Source organism: Peromyscus maniculatus, chromosome 1, assembly GCF_049852395.1.
Source record: "Peromyscus maniculatus bairdii isolate BWxNUB_F1_BW_parent chromosome 1, HU_Pman_BW_mat_3.1, whole genome shotgun sequence".
Taxonomy (NCBI): domain Eukaryota; kingdom Metazoa; phylum Chordata; class Mammalia; order Rodentia; family Cricetidae; genus Peromyscus; species Peromyscus maniculatus.
Genome location: NC_134852.1, coordinates 175,974,111 through 175,998,038, shown reverse-complemented (window position 1 = coordinate 175,998,038; position 23,928 = coordinate 175,974,111). Strand labels below are relative to the sequence as shown.

The 23,928-nt window shown below is 45.3% G+C and overlaps 1 protein-coding gene across 2 annotated transcripts in view; it reads left to right on the top strand.

Moving 5' to 3' along the window:
- The window catches only part of Entrep1 (endosomal transmembrane epsin interactor 1), a 62,032-nt gene extending 38,973 nt beyond the window's left edge, over positions 1-23,059 (top strand). For both annotated transcript variants that reach the window (XM_076561407.1, XM_006977644.3), the window contains 9 exons: positions 4,450-4,560; positions 8,505-8,633; positions 10,673-10,780; positions 11,561-11,694; positions 14,102-14,231; positions 14,372-14,450; positions 15,853-16,005; positions 18,360-18,652; positions 22,212-23,059. In XM_076561407.1, coding sequence (XP_076417522.1) covers positions 4,450-4,560; positions 8,505-8,633; positions 10,673-10,780; positions 11,561-11,694; positions 14,102-14,231; positions 14,372-14,450; positions 15,853-16,005; positions 18,360-18,652; positions 22,212-22,418 — 1,344 coding nt within the window. In that variant the 3' untranslated portion in view covers positions 22,419-23,059. The remainder of the gene's footprint in view (positions 1-4,449; positions 4,561-8,504; positions 8,634-10,672; positions 10,781-11,560; positions 11,695-14,101; positions 14,232-14,371; positions 14,451-15,852; positions 16,006-18,359; positions 18,653-22,211) is intronic.
- The last annotated feature ends 869 nt before the right edge of the window (positions 23,060-23,928 follow it).

Below are 23,928 nucleotides of genomic sequence, written 5' to 3'. Positions count from 1 at the left end.
TCAAAACAATAATACCTTTTTGGTAAAAGCATTTAATATAAACAATCATAAAATACAGCTCACATTAGTAAGCATACATGAAAGACTCCCCCTGGGAGGACTCACTCTCTCTGGATTTGGGGTTGCATTTCTTATTCTTAAGGATCTCATGTGATATTTTGGCTCTCCCTAAAGTTCACCATCTAAGATGAAAGTTGTGGACAGACATTTTTCTTTCCACCCTGACTTCCTGATTCTTCAGAGTGGAATCTGCGTCTGTGAATTCACGGGCCCAATTTGTGGCACTGGACAGTTGAAGACTCACTTGAGGGCAAAGGTCTGAGCTCAAAGAGTACAAAGCCTGGGTTAAATATGGGCAGATTTTGTAGAGAAGTTGTGTCAGGCTCCCAGCACAAGACACATGGCAGAATTAGACATAAGGCATGAGGTCAAGAAAGGGACTGTTCCAAGCACTCAGGCATGCTCTGGGGGAGCATACTGTTCCTGTTCTCTCAACCTGGGTAGCAGGGGGTGAGCTATGGTCAGCATCTGAAAGGCAGCATCCTGGGCAGGACCTCAGAGAGGGCCCATGGCTCTCCCTGAGGGCACAGCTGGTCGGAGATGTAAAGAAGGAGCCAGATGACTAGTTCCACAGCCTCCCTCGCTTTTCTCCTTGTGGTCTCTGTCACGACTTCTCCATGACTGAACTGAACTAGAGGCCAATGGCAAAGAAGTCCCCTAATGCAGTCCTCAGAGCATGTTCCCTCAGATGGATAGGGCAGGGAGGGTAGGAAGGGGAGCTCAGACTAAAGAGTGAAAAGCTGGTGCCAGGCCCTGGGACACTCTTGTAAAACTTACTTTGTTATGACAAGCTGCCTCCTCCAAAGCAGGAATGGCCTTTATTCTTTTTATTCATTTATTTTTTTTAAGACAAGGTCTCTCTATGTAGCCCTGGATGGTCTGGAATTTCTATAGAGAGTAGGTTGGCCTTGAACTCACAGAGATCCACCTGGCTCTGCCTCCCAAGTACTGGGATTAAAGGCATGCGCCACTATGCCCAGCTTTCCTTTATTCTTAGTAATAAAAGTGTGTGTATAGTATTTTTCAAAGGGCTTTAAGATAGGAAAAATTGTATAGCACATTAATTCCTTGAGATTGGTAAGGACACAGAGCCATTTAACAGACAGGACAAGTGAGTCTTGCAATTTTGCACTGGATCCTGGCCCCACATTTCAGAATTCTGTAAAGAGAAACTCACATCACCTGCAGTGATATTTTTTAAGGAGAGAATCGTTAAAAATAAGAAGCATAAGAAAAATTTCCCCTTCCTGGGTGTTGCTGGGTGGCTTCTGTGACACTAACATGTGTCACTGACAGCTGATGTTTTCCTAGTGTTTTTTGGTGGTGGTGCAACATCAGTGAAAGTCAGGGTGGAAATGCAGGTCTTGGAGGTCACACCATCACAGGGTAAAGCCAGAGGAGTCCACATTGAAGGTACCTGGGAGAACTGTGTGTCCCTCATAATCCAGTAGTTCCCTGGAACCCCATGCTGCCTCTGGAAGAGGTCCTCTGAGGACTCGAAACTGACTTGTCCCTGTTATTAGCATCTTACTGTAGAACGATATGTTTGTCACAAGCTAGAATCAGTAGTGATACTGTATGGCCAGTTAAAGATGCTACTCTTCAGATTCCCAGGTGAATCATCTGTCTGCTTCTGTCTGGGATCCCATCCAAGAGACCTCATTACATAACTGTTAGGTCCGCTGAGGCTCCTCTTGGCTGAGGCAGCTTCTCGGGGTTCCCTTGTTCCCTGGGACGACATTGACAGATGGGAGGGATGCTTATTGGGTATTTTTGCAAGACTGAGGTTGTCTGATGTGGTACTCAGGATTTGACGGAGGCTATTATGGGTCTGGAGGAGAAGAAGGAAGAGGAGGAGAAGGAGGAGGATCACAGTTGCAAAGTACTATTTCCAGTCCATCTTGCTGCGGTCCCATGCTGCTGAAACAGTGTCACCTGATGGATGGAGTGTTCGTTGGTTTCTCTGATGGGGAGTTACTTGTCTTCCTCTTGGATGCTCTGTTTTATGGGAGGAGGAAGTCATCCTGTGCAAGTTCATGGAGTAGAGATTGGAGGGTGAAGTATCTTCATGAATTATTTGCGATACTTCTGTATGGGAGATTTCTATTTAGTTTTTGAGAAACTGACTGTATTCTATAGTGATGACGCTATTTTCTGTTCACATAACAATGTCTAAATGCTCCTCATCCTCAGCAACACTTGGCATTGTTGGCTTTGAAAATTTAACCATTTATGATGGTGTGGAGTGGTGTCTCATTATGGCTTAAGTTCCATTCATGATAACTAATGGTGTTGAATACCTTTTCATGTGCTTCTTGGCTGTTCTGCATTCTAATCCCCCCTCCCGTGTGTGTGTGTGTGTGTGTGTGTGTGTGTGTGTAAAATGTTTGCCTAGGTCTTTTGTCTATACTTTTTAATTGGGTTGTTGCTTCATTACTGAGGTGGGTAGTTATTTCTATGTTCTACATGCAGATGTATCATGAAAATATTTATGGTGGAGCTGGACAGATAACTCAACTAGTAAAGGGCTCACACTGTAAGCATGAGACCCAGGTCCAAGCCCCAGAACCTATGTAGAAAAATTAGGCATGATGTTGTACTATACTTCCAGCTTTGGAGAGGTAGAGACGGGCAGATCCCTGAGGGGCACTGACCAGTCAAGCTAGACAAATCAGTGAGCTCCAGCCAGAGACCCTGTCTCAAAAAATAAGATCTGTGGTGCCTGAAGAAAAATACCCAAGGTTGTCCTCTGGCTTCCATCTACATGTGTACACATGTATGTATATACACATGCACCTGTGTACACATACAAACACACACACACACATATATATATATATATATATATATATATATATATATATATATATATAGAGAGAGAGAGAGAGAGAGAGATGTTTAAGTAAAATATTTTATGTTCATGAGAGTATTTTCTCCTAGTCTATGATATACTTGTTGATTTTATTGTGTTTTTTGATGAGCTTAAGAAGACTCTGCTGAGTTTTGGGCTCCAGTGTTGGGAGTGATGGATCTTCATGCATTTACTATGCAATAGTATTAATTTTTAGTGATAAAGATTAGTGATTATGCTGATGGGGATACAGGCCATAACCACATTTTCTTCTGAAGGTAGCTTATCTTGAAATAAAAGAAATCTTCCAGAGCCAAATTTAAGTCTTTCCTGTTGTCACACTACTTATGTCGCTGGGTCTGAAGACTGCAGACACATTACAGCTCTTCAGACAGCAACTGGCTATGTGGGAAGATCGCACTCCACCCTTGGCCAGTTCCACAGCCTTCTTTCCCCGTGAGCCTTGGCATGAACGATACAGTGCAAAGGGCAGGTGTCGTATGCTGCTCACATCAGTGGGGATGCCAGCTTGTGACAGTCACAACAGCAGGTCCCACAGGATTTCACAAAAATTTGACAGTGGCATTTGTGCAGAGTAACGGCAATAGGAAAGAAGCCAAGTTCCATTGCAGAGGAAGAAGGAAACCCATCTCCGCCAGGGAAAGTGGCATCATGTTAACTGTTAACTCACAGAATAGGTCTGAGGATCTTGCCGGTCTGACTTGAAATAAGGGCAGTAGTTAAGGAAGATGTTTTTGGTATATTGAACTTTATGTGTAAACCTGTTTGCCAGACATCTCTGATGTTATCAGCTATCTAAATTGATGACTGGCTTTAATACTGATAATTACTGACTCTGAGGTTTTATATTTGCTTTTGTGTTTGATAAGGTCTCATTTTTTTTTCTAGTAATCAGTTCTCAAGTTGAAAGATACATTTAATCTCTAATTGGTACCAAGCAAATACTGATGGTTTTGGTTGACTCTGGTCAGTCCTTAATTGTTTGATACTATTTTTAACTTTGGAAAAAAGTTCATGGAAGGTTTTTGCACATTCTTTAGAACCTAAACTGTTTTGGACTGAAGCAAGAGCCTCTCTGCTTACTTTAATCTGTACACTGTGATTTCTGGGTGTTAATGACTCAGCTTCTTGTTCTTCCTGTGGTCAACTTAGACCCCGGGGCTCTCTATCTGCCTCCTACAGTTACTGATCTGGCAAAACTCAGGCAAAGCCTGAATGGCCCAAGGAGGAAATAGCTGGAGCCTAGTGTAAGATACAGATAAAAGATCAAGGAGGAAGAAATATTTACAAAGAGGAAGAAAATAAGGACCTGAGATTATTGTGAAGATTGGAGAGTGCACAACACTTAAAAATATGAAAAAAATTAAAATATGTCTTCACTTTGTTTCTTAAAGTTTTGACTTTTTCCTTAAAGCTTCCATCTGAAAGGTAATGTCTGGCAAAAATGTATGTACTTAATATGTATCTGTACACAAAGCCATCTCCTCTTTTTAAGCACCTCTTCTGTCTCGTTGCAGGTAAATCTTTTCGTGCTGCTCTCTGTGGTTTGCATCCTCTTAAATCTTGCAGGATTCATCCTAGGCTGTCAAGGAGCACAGTTTGTGTCTAGTGTGCCCAGATGTGACCTGGTAAGCACCCTGCAGCGTCACCACACTTGGGGCAGAGCCTGGACTGTCTGCCTCACTGGTGTACAACATGCACAGACTGGGAAAAGCAAGCTTGGAGAAGCTTGCTGTTAAGTACCTTCCTCATTTGTCGGTCATTTGGCCAGAGTAGCAAGTGGCCAGTATAACCCTGGCAGCTGCTAGGTAGAGGATAGATGGATCAGGTCTCCACAATCAATGTGCCTGTGCATCTAAAGAGCAGAGATGGATATTACCAGAATCCAGGTCAAAGATCCTTTATCTGAAAGCTTTGGAGGCCAGGCGTATATCAAAATTTTGGAGATTTTGGAAGAGAAATATGAGGCCTAGACCATCTATAATGTAGCATGTCAGTAGGGTCTGGGACAGGAGGCTGTAATCAAAACTTGTGGTTTTCAGAGCTTTGTGGATCTCATCCTTGTGGACAAGAGGCTGTGAATTTACAGAATTTCTGACTTAAAACAGCTTTTATTGAGTCAGCATTGTGGCACACGCCTTCAATCCCAGCACTCAGGAGGCAGAGGCAGGTGGATCTCTGCGAGTTCCAGCATACCCAGGGCTGTGTAGAGAGACCTTGTCTCTAAGAAAAACAAACAGAGAAACAAACAAACAAACAAACAAAAACCAAACAAAAACAATCCAAATAGGTAGTTTTTATGAATTGTGGTGAAGTGCTCATGAAACAACCCATTTTAACCATTGTATATGTACAGTTCAGTAGTGTCACATACATTCACACTGCTGTGAAATTAGTCTCCAGAGCTCTTCCTGGCTCTCCAGCATCCCCTCCCCAGCTGCCAATATTTCATTCTCTATTTTATCAATTCAGATACTTCAAAGAAGTTCATATAAATAGAATGACATGGTTCTTGTCTTTTTGTGGGTGATGTCCTCAAGGTATAGGCATAGTATAGTCTGTGTCAGAAGTCTCTTCCTCTTAAAGGTTGAATAATTCTCCATTGTACGTACCCATGATGCACTTTGTCCGTCATCTGTGGATGGATCTCTGGGTTGTTGCCGCCTTTTGTCCATTGTGTAGAAAGCTGATGTGCCCACGAGTGCACAAATGTCTCTTCCAAGCTCTGCAGTCAGTTCTTTTGGGCATGTTACTCCAAAGTGGAATGTCTGGGCATCTAAACCTTGAAAAAAGGGGTAGAAGTAATTAATGTCTCATTTAATACAAAGCAACAGGGGTGGACTATTAAATCTTATTTACTTGGAATTTTGTCCCATTGAAATCTACCTTACAGAAACTAAGAGGATACAAGCCAATAAGGCTGACTTATTACGAGAAAAACTGAGGCTAAGCCCTTGTAGTGAACCCCATACCCTTCCCAATCAGGAAAGCTCCCCAGGGACTCACAAAAACCTGCTGTTCTTTCTCACATTCTTCACAAATTTTAAAACAAGCATTAAAGCTTCTTGTTTAAATGATAGTGATGAGCAATGGCTGACCGGTTGGTATGAGGTGAATGTCTTCAGGTGAAATAGAAATCTATGTTCGATATAGTAAGAGAGGCACAGGGGTGGTCAGTCAGGCATGAAGTTTATTAGCCGGAAAGGGACTGGTACTTTTTAGGGTTTCTGTTGCTGTGATAAAACACCATGACCACAAGTAATGACTTTGAGGTCAAAGCGTGGAAATTTAGCATTTGGGATTGGGGAAAGGTTTAAAGGTATTTTTGAGAACAAATCTTTAGTCACACTGAGCAGAGGGGGGATTAAAAATGAAGGTGTAGATGTTTGGTTGGCAAGGGCAGGGAAGGGAACACGAAACGCACTGTGGCTGACTGTCAATTGCATAAAGCCTCAGGACTTCCTTGTGGCAAGCAGAAACAGTACTTGTCATTCATGACCATGCAATGATTAGATTTTCAGGTAGCCCTGTTTAAAGGGATTAGCTTGCACTCATCTGGACAATCTTGCCATCTATTGGGCTCACCCTAAAGACTGTAGACAGCAGAAGCCCCGTGTACTTGGCTGTCTGGTGGGATACTGAGCCTTGTTAAACCCCTCTCCCTGGCCTTCATCTTCCTTCACTAAATACCTTACAGAAGGAATGGGCTGGCGAGGAAGGGATCCTTTGGAAAACGACACCAGGTACTACCAGAGGGAACTCTGAAATATGGGCCTCTGGAGGCTTGCACCAAGGAGGTCTAGAAGGGGTCATACTAATCTAAAGGAGCAAAAAGAAAGAATGGTGTTTATCCCTGGAAAGGAAGTGGGCAGATTGACGGAGAAGGGCCGTGAAGGGATGTTCTCAATATGATGTAACAGCTGGTGTTGGGACAGCCTTGGGTTACGCAAGCACACTGCTGAAACTCCTCAAATGATAGACTTACTGTGGGTATATATGTCATTTTTTGTTTGTTTGTTTTTTCGAGACAGGGTTTGTCTTTGTAGCCCTGGCTGTCCTAGAACTCACTCTGTAGACCAGGCTGGCCTTGAACTCAGAGATCTGCCTGCCTCTGCCTCCTGAATGCTGGGATTAAACTCATGCACCCCCCACCCCAGTGTAATTTATATGTAATATGTAATTTTTACCTCAAAAGAGAAAATAAGCTATAATATCGGATTCCCCCAAATGTTACATAATCCAATAGTGGGTTTTTTCCCCTTTAATTTCCTACTCAATTTCAATATGAAGATCCAATTTTTTCCCCCTGATTTTTACAAGACTCTGAAAATTAATACTGCAACTAGAGGTTAAGAACATTTAGTAAGATAAATAGCCTCCCCCACTTTAAGAGCTGAAACTGTGAATGTGTAGTCGTTGAAGATTTCTGAAGAGTTTGCGGTTAGTGAATGGAGAGCTCCCTAATTAACAATTAGTGAATGAGCTACAACCTTCCCTTTTGGAAAAAGGGGAGCAAAGCCAACCTCACCCACTCAGACTGCAGAGCAAGCAGGAAAGATCGCCTCTGTCCTCCCGTTTGAGGTTTTATTTACCCAAACCAGGTGTTCTATATTTTCTCAGCTTGCTTAAGAAAAATTTGGACGTGGCCAAAAGTTTGCAGAGCATCTCATTAAGAATGTACAAGGTTACTCGTCAATTTTCACTTCACTCAAGAATCTATGCCTGCATTGAGAATGAGCATGGGGAGGTCTTTCTACATGGTCCAGGACTGCTGTTCACAGAATTCACCCTGTGTTTCTTACCCTTGAGGTAGACTGGGATTCTCTTGCCTTCTTGAAATCCAAGTCAATCATGTGATTCACTTTGGCCATGAAGTTATGAGTTAAAGTGACGGGCAACATTAATTCTGATTAGTAAAATTATAGGATACTCAATTGAGTTTGAATTTCAGATGAACTGCTAATGACTTTTTTTTTTGTTACTATCTACATGCCTCCAACAGTGGTTGAGACCTTCTTTAATTTTAGACAGTTGTTTGTCTGAATTCACACTTACATTGGGTGTCCTATATTTTATCTGACATTCCTGCTTTAAGTGTCATGTGCTGTGTTCTGTGTCTTAGATGTCACTCATGCCACGGCACCGAGATGGCAGATGTTTCACAACTCTGAGTTCCCAAAGGAATATGACAAACAGAGCCCCACGTTGGCCTGCTAGGGCCTTGTAGCATATACAAGAAATGAACTCGGGGGCTGGAGAGATGACTTCATTTCCTAGTACCCACGTTGGGTGGCTTACAACTTCCTGTAACTTAAGCTCCAAGGGATCCAATGCCCTCTTTTGGTCTTTTTTGGCATTGCAAACACACACACACACACACACACACACACACACACACACACACACGTACTCAACTGAAAATAAAATAAATCTTGACTGATACTGACATTGCCTGACATGGAACCATACACATCACATCCTGTACGATAGGTGCTGTATGGTGTAGCAAGAGTGTCGGGTGTTCCCCCCTCTCCCGCAATAATAAAATCAGTGTTCTGCATCTTTCCTTAAGGTGGACTTAGGTGAAGGCAAGATCTGCTTCTGTTGTGAAGAATTTCAACCAGCCAAATGCACAGACAAAGAAAATGCCTTGAAACTCTTTCCAGTCCAGCCTTGCAGTGCTGTACACCTTCTGCTTAAGGTATGAGCTCACAGGCTCCACTGAGAAATGCACGAGGGTGGGCAAGAAGGCTCCTGGAGATAGTCCCTTTCCATGACAGCCTTCTACGAGTCAAACTGCTAAGAGCAAGTATGAGGAGCCCCTCACTAATGACCCACAGTCAGAGGAGTGTAGAGACGGCCACCGATCGCATCTTAAGTATGGAGAGATTCCATTGCATTTGAGGATATACACTGGTAAATGAGAAGTTGTAAGGAGTCTAACTGTACATCTGTGTGTGTTTATACACACATCTGAGGCGTGGCTTTGAGGAACGCCTCAGCTGCACACTTACTTGGCACTGTAGTGAGTTGCATGAACTTGTTGAATGCTGCTATTCTATGACAGACAGACTAAGATCAGCCAGAAAATAAATACAGGAGGCATTTGAGTTCTTTGTATCTTGTTTAATAGGCAACAATTATAATAAGTGAAAGAAATTTAGGAAAATACTCAAAAGATTCAGGTCAAGGAGGAATGCAAAACCAGCCTTTATGATGGAGCCGGACAACTGCAGTCTGGCTGTGGTGGGTGGTGAAATCAGCTGGTGACCCCTTAGCTGTTGGTTAGCCAACACTGCTGACTCTCTTTAGATCTTTGGTTTTGGTGAGGAGGAGGAGGAGGAGGAGGAGGAGGAGGAGGAGGAGGAGGAGGAGGAGGAGGAGGAAACAACTCGGAGAGAGAACTCTTCAAAGTTGCCAGCTCTGTGTAGTACAGGACTTGAAAAATGACCTGCTTGCTTTGGCCTCTGCATATTTGGTAACTGAGCCATCTGGAAGCTTCTCCGCCTGACTGAGCTTGGGGAAAGCCCCTGAAGGAGCCAGGGCTGTAGCCACAGCAAGCTTCAGTGTTGGCTTTGCTGCTGGTTTGAGGAAAGAAGCCCTGTTTACTTCCTGGCTGCCCCTGGTTCCCGCTGGGTGTAGTTGGGTGCCAGGAGCATCACTACCTGTTGCTCCCAAAGTAGAAGCAGTGGCCACACCTTAAGCTGATTGCATCCTGCTGGGAAGTGCTGTGTCCCTGTAGGGGGTGACAGAGGGGGGGGCACCAATTACAGAAGATTCTCACTTCCCTTTTGGAAGGAACATTTCTAGATAGCATTCAGATGCTTCTAAAAGTCCCTCTGTGTCCCTGGGGGGTGGGCTTCAGCACCCTTGAGGAGACTGAACTCTGTTGCATCCAAGCCCCTTCCACAAAAGGACATAGGTTTGCACAGAAACCTCACACACTCTTCTGCATACTCGAGCCATCTTTAGAGGCAGTACCTGGTGTAAAGTATTGGGCAAATAGTTGCTATATCATTTAAGAAAAAAAAAATGACACGAAAAAGGTCTGTGTATGTTCAACACAGCCTTGTTCTTTTTTCAGCATTTTCCATTTGGAATCCATTGAATCTAGGAAGGTGAACCCCATGAACATGGAGGTCTGACTGTCTTGTATGTAACACTAGATCTTTGTGAAACAGGGATTTTGAGTTTGAGGCCAGCCTGGTCTACAAAACAAGTTCCAGGTCAGCCAGAGCTGTCACACAGAGAAACTATCTCAAAAAACCAAAAAAGTAAAAAAAAAAAAAAAAAAGAAAGAAAGAAAGCAAGAAAGAAAGAAAGAAAGAAAGAAAGAAAGAAAGAAAGAAAGAAAGAAAGAAAGAAAGGAAGGAAGGAAGGAAGGAAGAGAGAGAGAGAGAAAGAAAGAAAGAAAGAAAGAGAGAGAGAAAGAAAGAAAGAAAGAAAGAGAGAGAAAGAAAGAAAGGAAGGAAGAAAGAGAGAGAGAGAGAAAGAAAGAAAGAAAGAAAGAAAGAAAGAAAGAAAGAAAGAAAGAAAGAAAGAAAGAAAGAAAGAAAGAAAGAAAGAGAGAGAGAAAGAAATCTACATTCTGGCTGAGGGTAATATTAGCAGTTTCAGCACTTTCAGAAGCCAGATGTTATCTAACTCCCTGCCGTCATCTACTTGCAAGCTTACCAGTTTGGGTAGCATTATTGACATGATTTTACACTACTCTCTGATCAGAGGTCTTGTTGTTTCCAGAAAGTTCTGTTTGCCCTGTGTGCCTTGAATGCCCTGACCACCACAGTGTGCTTGGTGGCTGCTGCCCTGCGCTACCTCCAGATCTTCGCCAGCAGAAGGCCTTGTATTGTAAGTGTGAGGAAACAGGGTGCAGTGTCTTGTCCCGGCTGTCCATCCCTACTGTGTGTGGAAGCACTGTGCAGTGTCTTGGCCCAGCTGTGCCTTCCTACTGTGTGTGGAAGCACTGTGTGGTGTCTTTGCCCGGCTGTGCATTCCTACTGTGTGTGGAAGTGCTCTGTGGTGTCTTGGCCCGGCTGTGCATCCCTACTGTGTGTGGAAGCACTGTGCAGTGTCTTGGCCCGGCTGTCTATCCCTACTGTGTGTGGAAGTGCTCTGTGGTGTCTTGGCCTGGCTGTCCATCCCTACTGTGTGTGGAAGCACTGTGCAGTGTCTTGGCCCGGCTGTCTATCCCTACTGTGTGTGGAAGCGCTGTGTGGTGTCTTGGCCCAGCTGTGCATTCCTACTGTGTGTGGAAGCGCTGTGTGGTGTCTTTGCCCAGCTGTGCATTCCTACTGTGTGTGGAAGCACTGTGTGGTGTCTTGGCCCAGCTGTCCATCCCTACTGTGTGTGGAAGCGCTGTGCAGTGTCTTGGCCCGGCTGTCCATCCCTACTGTGTGTGGAAGCGCTGTGTGGTGTCTTGGCCCGGCTGTCCATCCCTACTGTGTGTGGAAGCACTGTGCAGTGTCTTGGCCCAGCTGTCCATCCCTACTGTGTGTGGAAGCGCTGTGTGGTGTCTTGGCCCGGCTGTCCATCCCTACTGTGTGTGGAAGCGCTTTGTGGTATCTTGGTCTGACTGTCCATCCCTACTGTATGATCCATTGCTTCCCCCCTGTTCTGCTGTTTAATCAGGATGAATCCCAGATGTCTGTGGAAGAAGTGGAAGAGCATGGACGGATTCCAGACCCAGATGACTTCGTGCCGCCAGTGCCTCCCCCTTCCTACTTTGCCACATTTTACTCCTGCACGCCGCGGATGAACCGCAGGTATCATTCTGAAGCCAAGCTGGGGTCTCCGCAGTATGTTCCGAGTTCAGACTTGTATGGTTTCCAGAACGCTCAGCCTCAGCCACTTTTTCTCTAAAATCCAGACGGTTTTATTTTGTCCTGCGTGAGTTGCTGTCTTCCCCGTTGTCTCCTTTCTCTCTGATAAAGCAGATGACTCCAAAGATAAGTCCAATCTTGACCTAGAGATACACTTTTTCAATTTCAGTTAGCTTCCTAGGGAAAGCTGACACCCAGGGAGATAACAGCTGTAATTTGACATGATTGAGAATTTCTGTTGCCCTGGAAACACGCTCAGTTAGGCAGAATCGAAGTTTCATTATACCACCATCAGCGGGTCCCAACAGTCATGAAATTCTTTGCCGCCACTAAGAAAAAAATTAATCCTTAATTGCATCTCTCTGTCTTAGAAAAAAATGGACACCATGCTTTTTTTTTTTTTTTACTTTTTCAAATTCCATTTTACATTTTGACTGTGTTCTTAAATCTATTTGTAGAATGAAATACACATTTGTCTGGTTGTTGGTGTCTAGAATTGAACATTTAAAGAATAATTCCATTTATTCATTCATCAAACGCTATCAATCCTCTATTGCTTGCTTAGTACTGTGCTGGATTGCAGAAATTCAAAATGAGTTAGACCTGCTTCCTCTGCTCCAGAATAGGAGCTCAGTCTAGATCACTAACAAGAGTGATAGGATCACAGTACTCAGTGCCCAGAGGTCTCCCAAGCCCAGAATAGCCAACTGGGTTACCTAGTCAGCTCTGGCATCCCCAGAGAAATGGCTTTATGCCTAATTTAAAGGTTAAACCCCAAAGAAAAACATCTCTGGGGTCTACAGGAAAATTAACATCTTTAGCTTGATATTTCAGGACCAGGCCTATATATTTTTGTCTATCTGTAGTACATGTAGAGTCATCAGACAGATGTTGTACAGGCTGGGGGCTGTTGGAAAAGTATTTCCTGATGTTCAGGACAGCTATGCATAGGTTTGAAATAGGTTCCACCTAGGCACTGCTAATGTTCTTTGAATCTGACCTTACCCCTTCTGGAACACCTGCCCGGGCAGAGACAGAGATGGTCACAAAGCTAGGGGAGGGACTACCAGCTGGGTGGACAGATGGCCTATGCTGGGTCTGGAACAGCAGCCTTTTCTTTGTTTGGGGGGTCGCCTGCTGGCACTGCAGAGCATCAGGGGCCAGGCTGGGATGATTCTGATTATTTCAGAAAATAAGAGGAGAATTGCAGATGTTGAAGATGGATAGCAATAAAACACATGTTCTCTGTGGTCCATCTCTAGTTTGAGAACCTCCCAAGCTGATTCTTCTCCATTGCTAGGGCTGAGTCCTAAAGGATCCCAGAGAACATAATTTTCCAGGAAATAATAGTCTTGTTTGTGTCAGCCTCAGTCAGTGTTTTATTGCTGTGAAGAGATACCATGACCACAGCGACTCTTATAAAGGAAAGCATTTAATTGGGGCTGGCTTACAGTTTCAGAGGTCTAGTCCATTGTCATCATGGTGGGAAGCATGGCAGCATGCAGACAGACATGGTGCTGGGGAGGTATCTGAGAGTTCTACATTTGGATCTATAGGCAGCAGGAAGAGAGAGAGCCACAAGGCCTAGCTTGGGCTCTTGAAATCTCAAAGTGCACCCTCAATAACACACTTCCTTCAACAAGACTACACCTACTCTAACAAGGCCACATCCCCTAATCCCTCCCAACTAGTGCCACTCCCTGATGACAAAGCATTAGAACATTTGAGCCTATGGGGGCCATTTCTAGTCAAACCATCATGGTCCCCATAAACTCTTTTTTTCCCAAGTGATGTAAGGTAAGAAGTGGTTTACCTGGAGAGAGACTTTCCTTTGGTCCTGACTCTGAGGTGTGCTCCATCAAAATGCAGCATCAATGGTCATCATAACCACCCTAGGAATATTTCGTTTCGTGCATACTAATACAGGAGAGAACTGAGATTTCTCTTATCCTTAGTTGATTTGACTGTTAACTGTTTGATTCAGTGGCATTTGGCATATTCACCACATTGTGCAACCACCACCTCTTTCTCATTTGAAGTCCGTACCGCATAAACAGTCCTCAGTCCCCTTCCCCCAGAGCCTGGCAATCACCCATGCTTTCTGTCTCTATGGACTGTTGTTTGTGTTTACACCGGTGTACTTAGAAGGAAAAAAAGCATCACATTTTATACACTGCCATGTGCCTAAGGGGACCCCGGGGCATTTTCCTAGACAGCGTGGGTGGTTATCCCTCTTCTGGACTGAGCCACTGTGAGTGGATTTTCCCCAGCCTAGGGGCAAGGGCAGAGGGCCCAGTTGCAGGGACCAGTGTGCAGAGCATGCCTCCTGATGCCCAGGTGCTTTTTCTAGGATGGTTGGTCCTGATGTCATCCCTCTGCCACATATCTATGGAGCACGAATTAAGGGTGTGGAAGTGTTCTGTCCTCTGGAACCCCCGCCTCCGTATGAAGCTGTGGTGAGCCAGATCGACCAGGAGCAGGTATGTCCAGAGGAAACGGTGGTTCACCTCACACAGATTATGCACTCACATCATCTGAAGGAGTTTGCTGGGGTCCTCTGAGCTGTGATTTGAACATCATAAAGAGCCAAATCCTCTTTCTCCCTTCCTTTGTCATGCAGGAGTCTTCATTCCAAACGCTAGAAGGACCAGAAGCTGGCGCGCGCCCACTGGAGCCAGTTTGTACACAAATAACTCCAGGTAACACACACCTTCACTTCCCCAAGCCATAATTCAGTAGCTTAGAACCTCTGTCGAGTGTTCGGACCAGCTGGAGGTAAAGTATTCTTGGAGCAAATGGAGCAGCCCACATCCTCTTGTCAGGGCCAAAATACTGTCAGCTCTCAGGGCTTAGAAGTAAGATCTAAAATGTGAACAGGAAGAAGAAAATATATACTGAAATAAAGATTAGTGCTTATAATCTTTTTATGAGTAATCAGACTATCCTCAGGAACCCCTGGAATGGAGTGGAGGTGAATTTGTGATTCCTGTGTTTCCTAATCTACTTTTTTGTTCTGTTAAAATGAGCTGGGCTCCTTTAAAAGGACATGAGTTTCATGTATTGCAGTGTGTATTCACCCTGTCATTTACAACCAAGGGTTTTAATGTGTAGAGAATTAAGATTTTTCAGTCCTGTGGCCTATGCTAGAGTCAATTTACATTTATCCTTGTAATTTAAGGACACGGTTGTCCCAGCTTTCTGTCTTTGGGGAGGTTTTAAATGGCCTAGAGAATTGTCCACTGGTACAAAATTGCAGATGGCAATGAATAATGGATTGGCTTGGGCCATTTCCGATGGAGGTAGCTTTTCAGTAGTGCTGTTTGGAACCTTTTTCTATCCACCCTACCTCTGGGACAGGGCAGACTGTGCCCCTGCCACTGAGCTACGACCTACCTTAAGAAGAATCTTAAAACAGTATCCTCTCCCCTTATTCAGCATGTTTGCAGCTCTTATTTATTTATTTATTTATTTATTTATTTATTTATTTATTTATTTATTTATTTATTTATAACAAGGAATTTTCAGATCAGAAACTGAGCTTTCCAGTTGATGTAGCTGCATTTCCTGAGCAGGGACCATCTAATTCCAGTGTGATTTACTGATGCATTTTTTGCAGCCACTGGCTCCCTTGCTGGGCTGTTGAGAGTGTCCCAACCTGGGTATGCTCTGGGCTAGGCAGATGTGCATCTCCTAGTCTTGGGTAACACCCTCACTGGTGTGGGTGGCACCTCCCCAAAGAGCGAGATGCTGTGAAAAGCTCAGGTGCCCCTGGAGGCCGCAGCAGGGTGGCCTGGCGAGAAAGTTCCTGACCACCCCTAGGAAACAGACCAAACTGACGGGCTCGCCCGGCCTCTTAATTCTGACCCTTGGCCTTAATCATTGTCTTGTTTGCTTGTTTTAAGTGTGGCAGGGTGATTTGGCAATGAAGGCTTCACCATGGTGCTGGGAAGGAAAAACTGCCTGGGCTACCAGCCTAAGTAAATGTTATTAATTATATCACTCTTGCCTTGGCACGTTTGGGCCCACAGGTGTTTCCTGACCAACATTTTGAGGGCTGCAGCTGTTGAAGTAACGTGTTTCTTTTCTTTTTTTAAAAATCAGGTGGGGTTCTTCCTAACACAACTGGTGAAGAAAACACATCTGCATCAACCCCTGTTTCCAACCTGGTGCCGCCTCCCAGAAGCCGGAGGGCCTTCCCACCTCTGAGGACAAGGTCAAGGAGCGACCCTCTGCTTCACCACTCAGAGGAGAGAGGTGATGCCATTCCCCAGGCCCGTGGTAGAGCACTGTGTTTCTCTGACTGGTGCTAAGTATTGGCTGAAGGGGCCAGGTACAATCAGGTGGCTCTTGCTTGCTGAGGCCCTTGTAAGTTTTAAGCAGTATCTTGAGGGAGGTTAAGAGGCCATGGGAAAATAAGATACTCTACATTCACATTTGGAAAATACATGTGGTATGTCTTTAAAAAAATTCATTTATTTGTGTGTTTCGGGGGAGGGTGGGTGCACTGTGGTGCATCAATGGAGGTTGGAGGACAACCTGTATGGGTCAGTTCTCTTCACCATGTGGGTCCTGGGGATGCTGCTCAGGTGGCCATGCTGGAGGCAAGTGTCTTTAGCTGATGAGCCATCTTACTGGCCCTGGCACTTCATTTTAGGCTAGTAGAATTTGTTCCTGAAGTCATTGGATATTTTGGTTGCCCATGATGCTGTGCTGGGCACAACTGCAGAATTTTTATGTAAACCATATCCTGATTCCTGGTTGCTGGCAGGCATATGAGAACCAGTCAAGGTGCATATGTTTTCACCCTTTGGCTCCATGATCTTGTATTTGTTATCTTTTTTACTGTGTTTGAGTAGTCTTAATTATTAAAATCTGGTCATGTTTTAAAAACTTCAGATATAGTGAGACGTGTTCACCTGCTTCATCTCCCCCCTTTTTTGTTTTGGGTTTTGCTTGAGTACAGATGTTGAATAATTGAAAAATTTCAAAATAATAACACTGAGCCTTTTTGGAATTTATGAATACCTTAATATCTACAAACATCTCTCGTTATAGAAAAGTATATAAAAATAAAGGAAGCAAAGGAATAAAGTGAACAGCTTTTGTAATTCAGCCAGCAGAGGCCTCTTTTGGGGAATTAGTCTAGTAGCTGTACTCTGCTCTTCGGAAACTGTGTGCGGATTAATTGGACATTCTCTAACCTTGCTTTCTTGGGTCCTGCTCGGCTCTTGTGGTCTCTGTTCTGCCCCTCTGACACTGAGTGTCATTTGTCACAGTTCTGGACTGACCATATGGAAGCCATAGAGGACACTTCCTTTGTCTCTGCAGCAGCTTCCAGGTGGGAAGGAAGTCCCGCCTCCTGAGACTAGCTGTGTGCCTCTTCAAACCAGTAGGCCTGGCAGCCTGGCCTCTAGTTACAAACCCCACCTTCATTGTGGATCTCCTGTATCCTACCTGGCAAGTTGAGTCTTCGAGCAGGCTGTGTGCCAGCGTCCAGGAGCACTTAGCTGTTCGCACAGCAAATGGAGACCTTCCTCGACTCCCTTTGCATTCTGCAGTCCTGTGGAGGAAAGGACATTTACCCTCTGGCTTATTTTGCTGGGGAAGGCACCACATTGCCTTCAGTGAGTGAGTGTAAACCCCACTCAGTCCCTACATGGATTTAGCCTGTGTTTCTGGGTGTTTAGAAGACTCATTGTCTATAACATGCACATGGCAAGCTGGAAGGACAGTTTCTATCCATGGTTCAGAACTCTTGTCTACCTTTCTCCAAAGGAAAAGGAAACATTCCCTTCCTCCACCTGCCCTTCCACCCTCTGCTTCCTGCTTCCATCAACATCTAAATCCCCACCTATGAGGTCTTTACAGATTCAAGTTGTACGCACTGAAGGCTGATGGTGGTTTATGGACACATGGGGATCAGACCCGAGTATTCATTTCTTCATAGCTCCTTGCCAGTCTTTATACCTTTACTGATGGAGGCAGCTGTGGAAATTAGAGCCTGTGGCGGATTTCAAGGCCCTCTTTTGACTTCTGGAATGATGTAACTTTCTGCACCTAAGTTTTATGCAATAGCCGTAGATCTGCCTCATAGCCGTGGTGTGAGCCTTGGTAATAGAAGTCAGTACAGTGCCCTTGAGGATGTTTAGGATAAAGGTACTGTGACGGTAAACTTTGTGACCATCCTACAAGTCTCTCATCAGTCCCTCCTCTCTTTCACTCTTCCATACCTTCCATACCACCACCATTTCACTGGTCCGCCATGTTTTTTTCTGCTTGGCCATCCACTCCGATCTACCTGCTGTACTCCATGAAACACACTGCGCTGTGGTTTGCCCTGTGAATTCTGTGCCATGTCATCCGTCTTTGCCTTGGGAACTGTTCATGTGCATGGTTCAGTGTCTCAGGACATAGCCTATTGCAAGTACACGTCACACAATGGCTTGTGTAGGTATCATCTGCCATCATTCCTTTCCTTCTTTAAGATGAAGGTGAGATATACATGCATGGCCTCAGGCATCTGCTGGGTGTTGTCTACACTGAGATTCACGGCCCGTGTCCAGAGGGGGCTCGGCCAATACTGACATGTTACTTCCTTCTGTTCACAGCCACCCCAGTGCTCAGCTGCGAAGCCGCAACTCAGACAGACAGGAGGCTCGATCTGGCGGCGGTGACTCTGAGGAGAGGTGTGAGACCAAGGGCATCGCGATGCAGACCCCGCTCTTTGATAGATTACAGGTCTTACATAGACACCAAGCTGCTGGTGGCCAGGTTCCTGGAGCAAACCTCCTGCAGCATGACTCCGGACATCCATGAACTTGTAGAAAACATAAAGTCTGTGCTGAAGTCTGACGAGGAGCACATGGAGGAAGCCATCACAAGTGCCAGTTTCCTAGAACAGGTACTGTTATTATGATCAATAGTAGGCGTTCAGCAGTAACTGGTGTCTACCGTGGCTGAAGTACATCCATGGTTATGGGCTCCAGGGACCTGGGGGTGGGGTTCATGTCATTAGGAAACCACAGAGCTTTCCTTCTGGGCTTCATGCCTTTTCTACAGTGCTCTTGGCCCAAGGGAAGAGAACCCCATTTTCTGAAAGGTAGAAGCATGCCTAGTAAAAAGCAAAGGATCTGAACCCTATAGAGTTCACCCCGCTTATGGTTTCCTCCGTGGGGGCTGCCCAGGATATGGGGTTGTCTCAGCCCTTAAAAACGACGATGGAATCTCAAGATTGGCAGGGGACTAGGAGCTGTTCACGTGCCCACGAGTTACTGGGCCAGGCAAGTTAGCTGATAGGACTTAGAGGAACAAATACCTTTCTTTCCATAGATTAAAAAGTAAAAGGCTCCCTAACCTGAAGCCACCCTGGGAAAAGACAAAACTAGGCATGCATGGAATCCATTGGGCCTCGGGTTTCTCATCTTTAAAGGGAAGGGTTGGGCAAGGTAATCTCCAGCCCTGTGTCTCCGGGGAAGTGGAATTTCCTCCCAGCAAGGACCTTCTCTTTACCCTTCGGGGAGCTGCTGTTACCAGTTGGCTGTTTGCTCGTTCTTCTGGGTCAGTGGGGCGATGCTGCGGACAGAGTACACCGTGATGCCCAGTGTTACTGCTCTGTGTCTTTGTAGGTGGAGTGCCCAACCAGGATGTCTTAAGCTGAGTTGGGCTGGATCTCAGTATAATCACTACTTCACCATTCCAGGGACATTTGAACAATCCACCTCACTTTCCTTTCTGTTCCTCCTTTCTACTCACTGGCTTCTATCTATCTATCTATCTATCTATCTATCTATCTATCTATCTATCTATCTATCTATCTATCTATCTATCTATCCATCCATCCATCCATCCATCCATCCATCCATCCATCCATCCATCCATCCATCCATCCATCCATCTATCTATCTATGAACCTGTCTATCTATCTATCTATCTATCTATCTATCTATCTATCTATCTATCTATCTATCTATCTATCTATCTTTTACCCAAATTCAAAGTCGGATTCTCTCCTGCTCCCCCAGAGGCCCGTGGGAAAAGACTGTTCTGAGGAGTTAGAGGGGGTGCATGGCTTCCATACCCTCCTGTAGCTTGCTCTTCAGGATTGGTCAGTCAGTGGCTCCAGGTCGGGCTGCAGGCCGGAGCTTGCGTAGGCATCCATTTCTCTCCTGACATCTCTGAGGTGCTCTGGCAGTCATTACTGCCTCTTCACCCTGTCTGGCCCCAGTGGCCCATAAACAGGAGCAAGCATTTGGAGTTGCTTCTCGAAGGCCGAAGGTGTGGGGAAGACAGCGCCAGTGCACCCACCAGGCGCTCGATCTGCACTTTTCCAGTCCTGATCCCTGGTAGTTAGCTCCGGGGTAAAGGAAAAACGGGCTCTGTAAGCACCTGTTTCTAGAATCTTTTGCCCCAGACCAGATGAAAGTTCAAGTATGGAGGTTATTGTTCCGGACTCTGGGTCATCAGCTGAGGCCTCTGCTTCTGAACCCCACATGGGGGTATCGGTGCCACACCCCTCCCCAGACAAAAGGAAGAAGGACAATACAAGAGTACATTTTATTTCCAGCTCTCCTCAGCTTTCCACACTTCCTTTAGATCCACTTTACTCATTCCCAGTAAAATGAATAAATAAATAAAACAACATTTGTCTTATAATAGTCTAATTTGATAAATAGTATAATTGTCTTCTTAATTAGGAGACAGGAACAGGCCTTATAGATGAATATAATTAACAGTGTTAGCAACAATTTAATATCACAGCTTTTGTGGGTATTAAATGTGTAATGTCCTCAAAAAATCAGACTGAAACAGAGTGGCTTTGACCTGTGAGGGTCCCTGGCAGTAGGACTCCTGATTCTTTCAAGGCACTAACAGTATCGCACACCACAGTGACAAGACAGTTCAGCTTTGCACAGATCTGCCAGCCGGCCGGTCCTCCCTCATCAGTCCTAGCTGGATGGGAAACAGTCTATATTTTTGCATTTTTGAGAAGTAAGTCCTATGCTATGTGTTTAAAGTTCTACGACACATTAAAGACAGCCCTTCTCTGGCTCTCGCAGATAGTGTCCTGCTTTTTAGGCTGTTGTCCCAAGGGTTATCAATCCACCCGAAGCACCACTGATCTTAATTGGCATTTGATAAACTTGTTACCTGATCCAGACCAGTGTTTCTGTGTTAGTACCACCTGTTTCTTGTTAAAAATCCCAGGCTCGGAGCTGGGGAGATGGGTCACTGGGTAGAACATTTGCTGTGCCAGCATGAGGACCAGTGTTGGATCCTCAGTGTCTATGTGAAAACAAGGCATGGCGGCACTGGCCTGCAGCTTGGGCAGCTCCTGGGGGCTTGTTGGGCCACTCAGTCTAACCAAAATGGCCAGCATCAGGTGCAGGGAGAGACTCTCTCCAAAAAATGAGGTGGAGAATGATAGGGGAAGATAGCGCGCGTGCACACACACACACACACACACACACACACACACACACACACACACACACCAGACAAACAAACAAAAACAAAACAAAAAACAAAAATAAAACCAAGCATCCATGTAGAATGTCAGAATAGTTGGCAGGTGAGACTTGATGTGCCTAACAAGCTATACTACCCACATCCCTCTCCATTACTAGGAGTCACTGACTGGGAACACAGGGATATTGGAGAAATATGAAGAGAACAGTGTTAATAATTAATAAAACAACAAAGTACAATTGAGTCATTTTATATGGCTTATCTACTGCTGAAACAATGGAAAATTAGGAGAATTTCTTCAAAACTTTACAAAAGAGGTGAAGTTTAAAATTCTTTGTGTAGCTGGAGTTTTTTCCAGTCCTGCCTGGCCCACGGTCAGGACAAATCTCTCTCACCTGCTAGTCCTGCAGCTGCTCAGACCCAACCGAGTAAACACACAGAGACTTACATTGTTTACAAACTGTATGGCCATGGCAGGCTTCTTGTTATCTAGTTCTTCTATCTTAACCCATTTTTATTTATCCATACTTTGCCACGTGGCTCGTGGTTCGTGGCTCGTGGCTCACTAGTACTTTACATCCTGTTCCTCATTGTGGCGGCTGGCAGCATCTCTCTGCCTCAGCCTTCCTGTTCCCAGAATTCTCTTTTCTCCATGTCCCGCCTATACTTCCTGCCTGGCTACTGGCCAATCAGTGTTTTATTCATTAACCAATCAGAGCAACACATTTAACATACAGAACATCTCACAGCACTTTGGGGAAACACCAGCCTGGCTAGCTCAGTCCGTAGAGTATGGGACTCTTAATCCCAGGGTTGTGGGTTCGAGCCCCACGTTGGGCACCATATTTGGAATTCTAAATAGATTCTACTTTGAAAAATACCCCTTTCTATTCTGAAGCAACTAAACATTAACATCCACAGACAGACACAAGGAGGTGGGTCGAAAGGCCAGCCCCGATAAAGCTAACCTCTTCCCTTTTCCTCTTTTCCCAAAGATAATGGCCCCATCACAGCCCAGCACTTCCCAGGCCCATGTGCTGACCTCGAGGAGACAGCCAGGCATGCTGCACCTTCGCAGCTGTGGAGACCTGAGCACCTTCTCCCTGGCAGGAAGGCCTAGAGCCGAGAGGAGACCCCAGCAGCGAGCTGAGGCTGAGCGGCCACACAGCCTCATCGGTGTCATTCGAGAGACTGTCCTGTGAACTGAGGGACATGGAAGGCCAGTCCAAAGGATGGATGTCCTTCCTCAGTGCTGTTTACTTTCTGGGAGTTGGGGGTCCCCCCTGGGAACCTCTCAACAGGGGTCCTTGGGAGAACATTTATTCCTGCTCTTTGGCTCCTTTTTGTGCTGATGAGGGCACTAAGGTGAACTGGGGTGAAGTAGGTCCCTTCTGGTAGGTGTGCTTCCAGTTGGAAGTGAAAGCATGGAGCTCTCCATTTTCTGCTGTATCTTGCGGCATCCCCGGGGCACGCACTGGGTGAGCAGAAAACAGGCTCGAGAGTCTCTGCCTGCCTCCCCCCTTATGGCTCTTGCTGTTGCCAAGTTCATTCCCTTGCTGTAAGGGGAGAGCGGCTGGGCTATTTATAGCTGCTTGCGGCCTTTGGCTGCTCAGTGAGAGGAATTGGCAGGAGACATGAGGATTAACCCCATGTGACTGCGGTCCTCCAGCCTCCTTTGGGTTACCCCCCAACCCCACCCTCTTGAGGAAAAACCGGAGACCTGCTAAGTGGTGATTTTTTTTAATGAAGGGCATTAAGGGAGAGGACTGTGGTTGATCCCATTTATTCATGCTTGCAAACTAGACCACCTAAGAAAGAACAGAATAAAGTGTTGACTTTGGAACTCTGGGCTCCATGTGTAGTACTTGCGTGCATTCAGTTAGCCAGGCCTTAACTCATAAAGCAGTGATTCTCAACCTTCCTAATGTTGCAACCCCTTAATACCACTTCCTCATGCTGTGGTGACCCCCCCCCCCAGCCATAAAATTATTTCTGTTGCTACTTCAGAACTGTAATTGTGCTACTGTTATGAATCATAATGTAAAAAAAAAAAAATTTTGGAGCTAGAGGTTTGCCAAAGGGGTCACGACCCACAGGTTGAGAACCACTGTCATAGAGGTTTGGAGCTTGGGGATGTGGTATTCAGAGTGCCCTATTGGCCACCAAGCTAGTTTAATTTCCACAGTTCCTGAACCCCACACATAACAATGCATTAGGCAATTGCATTGGACTGAATTTTATAATGCTAGGCTGAAAGGCGCCATGGACCTGTATTCTCTTGGGGCTATAAACAGGAAATCAATAAATCAGTTACTGATAGGGTTAGTGCTAAGAAGCAAGGGGGCAGTGAGGGAGGGCATCTTCGAGGAAATGATGTTTGAGCTGGGTCATGCCTTGGAGGACCAGGTATTCTTTGGTTCCTGGCCGAGACAAGAGGCCAGGCCATACTAGTGACCACAGATATGTATTGAAGGACAGTTGGATGGGAGCCTGACAAACTGTGTTCTATTGTTGGAGGTTTTTGCTCTTTTGGTGGTGGGGCTTGCCACCCAGCTCACAAATAAATTCACTCACAGAGGCTTATTCTTACGAATGCCTGGCCTTAGCTTGGCTTAGTTTCTAGCCAGCTTTCCCTATCTTAAATTATTCTGTCTGGGCTTTTCCCATTCTCTTCCTTCTGTAAATCTAACTCTTCCTCCGTGGCTTGCTGGT